The sequence below is a fragment of the Jatropha curcas genome, chromosome 5 (genome assembly GCF_041381405.1).
Source record: "Jatropha curcas cultivar XTBG-Jc1 chromosome 5, XTBG_Jcur_1.0, whole genome shotgun sequence".
Lineage (NCBI taxonomy): Eukaryota > Viridiplantae > Streptophyta > Magnoliopsida > Malpighiales > Euphorbiaceae > Jatropha > Jatropha curcas.
In genome coordinates this window covers 18,302,510-18,313,617 of record NC_143155.1, presented here as the reverse complement: position 1 = coordinate 18,313,617, position 11,108 = coordinate 18,302,510, and the positions used below count along the sequence as shown (strand labels likewise).

General features: G+C 33.8%; 1 protein-coding gene across 1 annotated transcript; it reads right to left on the bottom strand.

The window, feature by feature from the left end:
• Nucleotides 1-9,621: 9,621 nt before the first annotated feature.
• LOC149496318 (uncharacterized) lies at nucleotides 9,622-10,248 on the bottom strand. Its single transcript, XM_089721323.1, has one exon. The coding sequence runs from the start codon at nucleotides 10,246-10,248 to the stop codon at nucleotides 9,622-9,624; it is 627 nt and encodes a 208-aa protein (XP_089577449.1).
• Between the last annotated feature and the right edge of the window lie 860 nt (nucleotides 10,249-11,108).

Genomic DNA, 11,108 nt, shown 5'->3' with positions numbered 1-11,108 from the left:
CAGGAGCTTCCCATCACATGACAGGTAAGCCCAACATGTTGACTAATATTCATAAAATTCTTGGTCTATTCTCTCATAATTGGAGATTGCTCTTTTCTACCTGGAATAGGTATTGGTACTTCATATGTTAAACAGAAAAAGACTTTGCCTCTTCATGATGTTCTTTTAGTTCCAAAGCTAAAAAAAAATTTACTTTCGATAGTCAATTAACCTCTCGATTCCCTGTTAACTGTGAATTTTCTAATGTTGATTTTTATGTCAAGGAATGAAAAACAGGACACCCCTTAATAACAAGAAAAGGAAGCATAACCTGTATGTTTTATCTGATACACCAGAAGCTGATAAATATTGACAGCAAAGTATTATGAGAAATAATGGAATGAATACTTGATTGACTTGTGTAATTCATTATTACATCAGACTCTTTAAATAGAAGAAAATCAATAACAAACTTAAACATGGCTCCTAAACATAAGCAACGTCACTTGACCACAAAGCCCACTAACACCAATAGCCTAAAGAGTAGGGATTAAATTATTATTGACTCCTAAATAAAAGCAACAAACAATTAAACTTAAAACCATTGTTCTGAAAACCGGATCACACCGACCGGTTCGACTGGGAGCCGGACTATGGTTTGATCGGGTCGCACTAGAGAATTGGGCATCTAAAAAACCAATATGAACTAGTAAAAATTGGATGAAAACCAACTAAAAATCAACGAACCAAACCATTTATAGATAGTTTCGATTTGATTTTTGAATTTTTCCATAAAATGTGGATTTTTTAAAAATTTTGGGTCTCTTAAAACTTGGGCCCACTGATTTTTAAATTTTTGGGCCTCTTTATTTGTAAATCCAAAGTACTATAATGTTAATTAAAACAATTAAATTCCTTAACTTTAACCACATATGAAAAATGATAATATATTTTATGGTAATTAATTAATTTTTTAATATTAAATTTATTCATATACTGTTATTTTTATTTAAAATTATTTATTTTTTATTCTTTTTGTAAACGCCAAATTTGAAACTGTTTTTTTCTTTGAGATCAAAAATTTTTTTTAAACCTATATTTTAAATTTTATTTAATAAAATATTTATGATTTAGTGAACCCCTACCTTCATCGATTTACTTACCGGTCCGGTTCTCAGAACATTGCTTACAACAGGTTTGATAAGTCACGACTTCTACTCAAAGACACATTGCCAATAGAAGCACACTTCTCTCATCATTTCAAATTTGGCACTATAGATATTTGGCATCAACAATTAGGATATCCTCAAGCTTCAACTATTCAGTTATTAAAAAAAAAAAAAAAAGATTCATTGATGTTATCGATCCTTCACGGCCTCAACATTTATGTGATAGTTGTCAATTAGGAAAACTTAGCAAACTTCCTTTCGTTTCTTTTGAAAAGTCTAGTTCTAGTATTTTTTATAAGATTCATTGTGATTTGTGGGAAACTGCTCCTATATTATCTACCGACAAGTTTAAATTCTACGTATGTTCAGTTGATGACTTTTCAAAGTATACTTGGATTATTCCCCTGAAACATAAATCTAATTTTTTTTCCTGCCTATTTAGGTTTTGAACAATATGTCTTAAGATAGTTTAATAAAAAAATAAAGATATTCCATGCAGATGGTGGTGGATAATTTGTCAATTCTACGTTGTCATTATATTTTCTTTTGACAGGTATTCTACATCAAATTTTATGGCTCTATACTCCGGAGCAAACATGTATGGTTAAGAGGAGGCATCGAACTATACGCGAGAGGTATAGCAATGTTATTTCATAGTCATGCACTCTTTATTGATGGGTTAAAGCATTTACCACAGCAGTATTTCTTCTTAACAGGTTACCATCTTCATCCTTTCATTTTGACACTCCATACTTTAAATTACATGGCACTCATCCTAACTACACATCAATTCGCATCTTTGGTTCTAAATGTTTTCCGTATACCTGGGATACAAGACATTATAAATTTGATCCGAAAGTTGTCTTGTGTATTTTTGTAGGATATAGTGAAAAACATAAAGGTTACAAATGTTTCCATCCTTTCGCTAAAAAATTTTTTATTTCTCTCAATGTTGTTTTTGACAAAATGATTTTTCCCTTTAAGTCTTTATCTGTTCCTTCTATTGTCTCACATGCTCTCAATATTTTCAATTCTTGGTTGCCTTCTTCTAACACCCCTCTTAATTCAGGTACACCTTTGCAATTACTTACTTCACCAAATTCTATTCCTTTACCGTTAGTTGATGACTTACAATCTGCGACCGATTTTGCAACAGATTCACCCCGTGATATACCTGTGATAGACACTTTTGGGACGGATCTTTCTTCTCCTACCTCTACCAAACACAGTCTTCTTGCATAACACACTGACTTACCCTCTAATGACCATGGCTCTCCTCCTGTGTCCCCTCCCTCGAACCCATTGTGTTCTCATAACGCACCTCTTATTCATCCTATGGTGACTAGATCCAAACTTGGCATTATTAAGCCAAATCCTCATTATGCCTGAACAATAGCTTCATCTTCTACTATTCATCGTGAACCGAAGAACATTAAATTTGCCCTCTCATATCCTGTATGGAAGGTCACTATGCTTGATGAAGTTGCTACACGACACTAGAATAGAACTTAGCGGTTAGTTCCCTGCACTTCGAATATGCATGTAATAGGATCCAAATGGGTTTTTAAGTCTAAGCTCAAACTTGATAGTACGTTGGATTGTCTCAAGGCTCGTCTCGTTGCCAAAGGCTATCTTCAACATGATGGTATTAACTACACAGAAACTTCTCTCCTGTCATAAAACCGGATGCAATTTGTTTAGTCTTAACTATTGCTCTTGTAAAACATTGGCCCATTCGTCAACTCGACATCAAGAATGCCTTTTTACATGGAAACACCGTTGAAGACATTTATATGGAACAACCACTGGGTATGACTGACCCATAAAATCGTTTACAAGTCTGTAAACTCCAACGTGCTCTGTATGGACTCAAACAAGCACCTCGTGCTTGGTTTGATAGCCTCAGCAAATTCCTTATCTCATATAGTTTCTTTTGTAGTTTGGCTAATCCGTCTCTCTTTATTTCTCATTCTGCTAACAGTTTACTTATTTTACTTCTCTATGTTGATCATATGCTTTTTCCAGGATCCCCATGGAAATTATTACCTCTTTTATTCAGATTTTAAGCAGTGAGTTCGCTATGAAGGATTTGGGTCCGGTGCATTATTTTTTTGGCATTGAGATTTCGACTACATTAGTGGGCTACATCTATCTCAGTCTCATTGTGCACTTACCATTCTTAAACAGTCTCATATGCTTCATTGTCATCCCATGCCTACATCTCTAGAGGTTAAATCCAATTTTGTTGCTGATACTACTCTTAATGATCCCAATCATTTTCGCAAAATTGTTGGTGCTCTCTCGACCATCAAATCAATTCTTGATACCTGACTAGTCATTTTCGAGCTTAAATCAGTGCTTTATATCTGACCATCAATTTTGTCTTCCATGCATGGAGTAAACATATCAAACTGGATTACCATTACGTACTTGAACGAGTTGCTCTTGGATTACTTATCACTAAACATGTGTCCTTTTATGCATAGGTTGTTGATATATTTACTAAAACCTGCCCCCAAGGCTATCATTGCTTTTTTCGTAGCAAACTATGCCTTCAGCCCCGACTCAGTTTGCGGGGGATATTAACACTCAACATCCTCTTCTTGATTGTGAGTTCATGGAGTGATAATCCCACTAATCATGGAGTGATAAGGATGATAATACTCACAAAAATATCAAAGGCCATATGGTTGTTGACAAAGATATCCAAAGAGTAACAAATTCCTATGTAATTGGAAGTTCAATAGGTAAATGGGAAACTCCAACTGGTTGATTGCTATATCTAATATTTTTTATCAATGGTTTATTGTTGAATTAGAGGATATCATAATCTTTTTTATTCTAATTTATGTAACAACCATATCCATAATCTTTTTCATTCTTATTTTGTGCAACAACCATATCTATAATAGCTTATATATAGCTAGCTTTCTAAGAAGCTGGATGTGAGAAAATTAACCATTCTTTAAAATAATAAAGTCATTTTGTCTACTACAATTCTTTTTTTCTTTACTCATGAGCCATCTAGATCCTTGATCAATTAATGGATGGGCTTTAAAAATGCTTTGCCAGGTGAAGCTTGCCTTATAACCGGACTTGGATGTGATAAAAGATCTGTTAGGAAAATATTTTGCTTTCAAGAATTTGAATAATAAGGAAGACTCATCTGCAGCTAAATATTATGAAATTTCTTTAATAAAGCTGTGTCTGCTTTATTTATCTTAAGGTTCTGGATTGAATCTTTTTTATTTAAGATCTTGGATTAGATCTTGGTTGCTATTAAAGGTTTGATCATGTGTCGATTCTTTTCTATGCTACTCGCTATGTTAGGTTGTATCAGGTGGCAATCAATCTCACGATGGAAATTAATGGTTATAAGATGTTTGGAGAGCAATCGATAAACAACAGCTATCTTCTTGTAATATGGAGCGCCAACTACAAGAGATTCAAATCCAATTGTGCACCTTGTTAAGAGGTGGAGATGAAAATAAAAACAGCATAATTGAAAAGCTGGAGGAGTTTACCATGACAAAGATATTGAAGATCATATCTTTCTAAATCCTAGACAAGCTAATAATCAAAACGATTATAGTGATGATGAAGAAGACATGATTTATGCATCACAGAAACATCATGGAAGATTCAATAGAGTCTACCAAGACATCCCTACTTTTATCGATGACATCGACGTTGAAGGTTTCTTAGATTAATTGGCTGAGGTTTATTAATATGTTAAATAATACCTTTTTGAATCTTATCAAAATTTCTCACAAGGAACCTGAAGCGTATATGAGTATACATTTGAATCTTTGAGATTAGCGACAATAAATCACTTAGCTGAAAAATGATAATCAATAATCAGCAAGATAATTAAAGTGACTCGAATGTTTCATCCAAGATAAGATAAGTATTCAAATGGTCATGGGTGTTCAAGAGGCAAGAAATATAGCCTTAAAAGCGTAAATGACGATGTAAGGAAAGATTAGCCATGATTTCTATCATGGGCATGCTAAAGATGACAACCAAATAGGGATACTTCACAAGATGTTGATAATAAGAAGGGAGCAAGCAATAAAGTGAAAGCAAGAGTCCATGTCTTCAAGCCAGTTTTGAAGTCGGTTCATCGATTCTTCTAGTTGACCACCGGGTCGGATTGGGCTTAAGAACTATGTTTTTGTCCAATAGTGTGCACTAAGTGATCCTAAGCTTTTGATGATTCTTGTAATAAATAGTTTTGTATTTACAATTCAAACCATAATTGCAATTTAGGATGTCAGTACAAAAGGTCACAATTCGGGTAATTCACACATATCAAAAATAGATGAAATTGAAATAAGATGTAAACTTTAAGGTATTTTAATATACTAGGGCTATAAATCTATGGCCATATTTTTCAAACCACTATAGTAGAATCCTTTGCAATTTCACATTTAACAATGGAAAAATTATAATTTTGTCCCTATAGTTTGCCATTAATAATAACTTTGTCCTTGTATTTTTAAAAATACACTATGATATCCCTAATGTTTAATTCCATTACATTATTTTATCTTTTCGTCCAAATTTATTCATTTTTTTATGGAAGTCACTATAGAAAGTGTTAGTCAGATGAGAGAGAACATAAATTCTCCCCAAAACACCCTTATGTTTAAGTATATTAGCAATCATAGCTGCCTCCAACACCACCGTTCATGGTGGTTTCGCCATCCAGTTCCATAGCCGGAACTGGTGAAGGGAAAATGGTTGCACGAGGGTGGGAAATCAATCGATGCTTGCCCGTAAAGCTAGAACCACCGGAAATGGCGTGAATCGCTGAAAATCGATGATCAAGAGCTGTTACGAAAAACTGCTCTGATTTGCGTCAACGAAGGCTCTTTTTGCCTGAGAGGAGGTTGGAAACTTGACTAGCAACACGAGGTGAGTCGATCACCTCCTTCCTTCGTCAGTTTGGTGGTCGGAATTGGGTATGGAAGAGAGAGGCATGCTCGCTCAACGGAGAGGGAGAGGGAGAGAGAGAGCAAAAAAATTGTGTGTGCTGAGGGCCAATATTGTCTTTTCCTATATTTTTAACTGCTAAACTGGATGGAAGGATAAACTAATGTAACGGGGCAAACATTAGGGATATCGTAGTGTATTTGTAAAAATACAAAGACAAAGTTATTATTTATACCAAACTATAAGGACAAAATTATAATTTTCTCTTTAACAAGAGGTTTCAATTGGAGTCCAAAAGCACCCATTTTGATTAAATTTTATGCAATTTTTTTTGTTTTTATAAAAATGAAAAAAACTCTTAGACCTCCTATATGAGTATGAAATTAGAAATGAGGATATGAATACTTTTTAATTGGAAGATAAAAAATAATAACAAGTTAGTTTTCCTTAGATGGTCAAAAGTGATTCGCTTGGTTTAAAAGTGAAATTATATAAAGATGAATCAATATATCAAATATGTAAATGTCACACCTTACCTTACTGTAAGACATGGCATGTCGCCCGTAATATACTTAATAAGCACTTAAGTCTTATAAATGCTTACTAAGTATACTACAAGGGACTTAATATTGTTGATTCATTCATTTATATCTTGTAGAAAAGTAGATTTACTTATTAAATGTAAAACTCCTTTTTGGTTCTTTCATCTGTTATAAAGAAATGTCTAATTTACTAAACATATGAAACATAACTTCCATTAAGCTCAATATGATTTCTTAAACATCAATTATATTAGCAAAAACATAAAATGGTTCCATAACCCATAAGCCCATGGATGGTTTAATTACATACTGAAATCCTTTCAAACCTTAGATACATAATAGATATTCATACAATCATAATTTACATGTATCTGCTCAAATATACATAGATGTTCTGTTAATGTTTAATACATCATACATATTTCAAAAGAAGTCAAATATACAATAGCTACATCAGTAGCATACTATCTACATCAAACAAAAACGATCTTCTCCTAGTTCTTTTTCCTTGCCTTTTTCCTGCGATAGCACAAAAGCAACTATCGCTAAGCATTTTGCTTAGTGGTGTCCTATTATAAAACAAACACAAATTTATCAAATCAAACTCTTTATATGAAATAATGAAGCATAAGTCATAAACCCACCATGTTAAAGGAAATAAGAAAAAAAAAATACCATTTAAATCATAAATTCATAATGTAGTTTTTACAGCTTTTATAGAATCAATTCCGAGGGCCATCAGTGTCTAATGTGCACATCTAGACCTGCTATCTACAACCTCAATCTGTGATATGATTTCAATAGAAGAGGGAGCAATCTACAACCTCAACATGGAGGGAGAATTTCATATCAATCATATATCATCTAGTGATGATATCCATATTCAATCGATCGTAATATCAACTTCAACAAATGAAGTGATATTCGGGGTAATAACCATGTCTATATCAGCTGTAAGACTTTTAAACCATTCCATTCATGTACTAATATTAAAATCACTGTGGGCAACATTTCATTTCACAAACACTACTAAAATCATTTAGTCACGGCCACCCCTCATACTACAAAAATCAATTGGCCAACATCCTCCTCTTTCAAGGTATAAGAATCATAAAATTCATTTACATATGTCATTAGGTCGTATGCTTTCAAAATAAGCTTTGTTCTTTAAAAACATGTGAAATCATTAATACTTTTTATAATTATGATTCATAAAGTAAATCCATTGAAAATATTGTGCAAAATCAATCTCATTTTGTTTAAATAAAAGTAGGAAAGGCATAGTACACTAACCTGAGCTAGAAGGCTCCCCTAGCCTTTTTCCTCTATCAACCACCCTCTCCTCAACTCCCTTTCTCTCAGAAGCTGTAGCATGAGATTAATACTGATATTAACTTCATACTACACAATATAGGAATGCATTAAGCATGAAACACTATGCTTTTTCTATAGGAATGCAAATTAAGCATTAGAATGTTGTGTCATGCTTTTTCTTTCATTTTCTCTATGCTTGTCCAAGTGTCATATGACCTTAGTTTCAGGATGAAACACTTCATATCCAACACTTAACCACATCCTAGAAACATACTACTAACAATTAAAACAATAGAAGTCAATGGCATGCTAAATTCATTCAATGTTTATGAAATGCAGGAATTCAGCATATGAGCAGCTTGCATTCCGTTGGCTATATCTTACATTCCTCATATTCATTTGCCCTGAAATTTTTACAGCATGTTCCCAACATCTTAGGGTACTTCCCTGTAAAATTTCATAATTTTTAAAGCTCATTTGCCTTGTAAAATGACATAATTATAGAATCTGAATTTCAGTTTTTCTCATGCTGAGCAGCCTGCACTGATTTAATTATAACTCCATTTCCTTTTATCCAATGGCCTTTCCCTTTTAACACGACATACCCAACATCTCAGCCTATCTCCATATAAAATTTCATGAATTTTAAAGTTCATTTTCTTAGTCAAATAGGTCAATTACAGAAGCTGAAGTTCAGACAGCCCAACTGTAATAGATCCAACAATGATATGTTTGCTTAAGCATTCTCAACTCACTTCCAGCACAAATTCATGCAATTCAACTCTTCTATTACTTACATAACATCATAATATAAGATATATCAGAATCCCTAGGTCATGGCATATCAAATACAAACTCAAAATCATCCATCTTGGTGAATTATGCAAATTAGACTTTGAATTCATACATAACTAGTTTCAATCATCTTAAATCACCTTAAAATCACTTCTAATCACTTCATCTTCACCAAATCAGAATGAACAAGCAAGCACCTCACTTCAAAGTTCATGGAATTCAAAAATTAATCCATAGAAAAGAAGGAGGAAGTGAAGATAACTAACCTTTTCTTAAGAATTACTTGAAAATTCCTTGATTTTCACCTCCTTTTTGCTTGATTTGTACTCAAAACTCTCCTCCTCTCTTCTTGAACGACTTGGGCTGTAAAAATGGGTGGAAAATGGCATGGTTATCTCCATCTCTTCATAATAATATATACTAAACATTATTAAAAATTCCTTCCATGTCCTTTAAATGAAAATTGCACTATAATCCTCCCTTTTGTTTTTCCTTCATCCTTTGGCACTCTAATCTTTTTAATCACTTTACTTTAGTCCTATTAGGTATCAACCAAGTGTATTTAATATTCTAAACCCCACTTAAGAAAAGTCATACTCAAATTACAATTTTTCGGGCTTTCTAGGTAAAATCGTGCTTTCTCAAGAAGTCATTCCTCTTTAACTCATTTTTGATTTCCTTTAATCTTTCAAATTGATTTGTAATCACATTAATTACCATTTAATTAATATTCACATCCTCAATATCTAGTGTTTCCCATTATTCTAAGTTTTCCTTTCATTCGGATAACTAAATTCATCGAAAAAGCTAGAATAGCAGGAACTACAAAGTTGAGGATATTACAACTCTTCCCTCCTTAAAGAAATTTCATCTCGAAATTTTACCTGTTATAGATCTCTGAATAATTGTGGATGTTGTCTTCTCATATCTTCTTCACGTTCCCAAGTAGCCTCTTCTCTGGAGTGGCTTCTCCATAACACCTTAACTAAGGGAATCTGTTTATTCCGAAGTTGCTTAACTTCCTTAGCTATGATAGCCACTGGTTCTTCATCATATGTGAAGTCTCGATTAACTTCCATTGATTCTACAGGCAATATATGTGAAGGGTCCGATCTATATCTCCGAAGCATAGAAACATGGAAAACATTATGAATCTTATCGAGTTCTGGTGGTAAGGCTAACCTATATGCCAATGGACCAATCCTCTCAAGTATTTCATAAGGTCCTATGAAGCGGGGACTCAATTTTCCCTTTCTACCAAATCTCATAACACGCTTCCAAGGGGAAACCTTAAGGAATACTTTATCACCCACATTATACTCTATATCTCTTCTCTTTAGATCCACATATGACTTTTGTCTATCTGCAGCTGCTTTCAATCTTTCTTTAATTACTTTGATCTTTTCTTCTGCTTGTTGAATAATTTCAGGACCTAGCAATTGCCTTTCACCAACTTCATCCCAACATAAGGGTGTCCTACATTTTCTACCATATAAAGCTTCATATGGAGGCATTCCGATACTGGTCTGGTAACTGTTATTATAAGCAAATTCCATCAAAGGAAAATATTTATCCCAGCTACCTTCAAACTCAAGAACACAAGCTCGAAGCATATCCTCCAATATTTGAATAATCCTCTCAGATTGACCATTTGTCTGAGGATGGAATGCAGTACTAAAATTCAATCTAGTGCCCAGGGCTTTCTGTAAGCTAACCCAAAATCTAGATGTGAATCTTGGATCTCTATCAGAAACAATAGATACTGGCACTCCATGTAGCTTAATTATTTCACCAATATATATTTCTGCCAATTTCTCTAAACTATAGTCTGATCTTACAGGTAGGAAATGAGCACTCTTCGTCAATCTATCCACAATAACCCAAACTGCATCATGTTTCCTCTGAGTCAGTGGAAGTCCCATTAGAAAATCCATAGTCACTCTTTCCCATTTCCATTCTAGAATCTGAAGTGGATGATGTAATCCTGCTGGTACTTGATGTTCTGCCTTGACTTGTTGACAAGTTAGACATTTAGCTACAAATTTAGCAATATCTTTCTTCATACCAATCCACCAATAGTTCCTCTTCAAATCCCTATACATCTTGGTCCCGCCTGGATGCATAGCAAATGGAGACTCATGTGCTTCCTTCAAGATGAGATGTCTCAAATCTAAATCTGAAGGAACATATAACCCGTCCCGAAATCGTAATAACCCATCTCTACTGACAGAAAATTCTGGTCGTTTACCATCTTGTGTCTCTGAAAGAATCTTTTGATATTCATCATCAGTCAATATTGTTGCTCTAATCTGATCAACCAGTAGAGGCTTAACCTGAAGATTAACTAACACCCAATTGTCAGAAATCGTCTCAA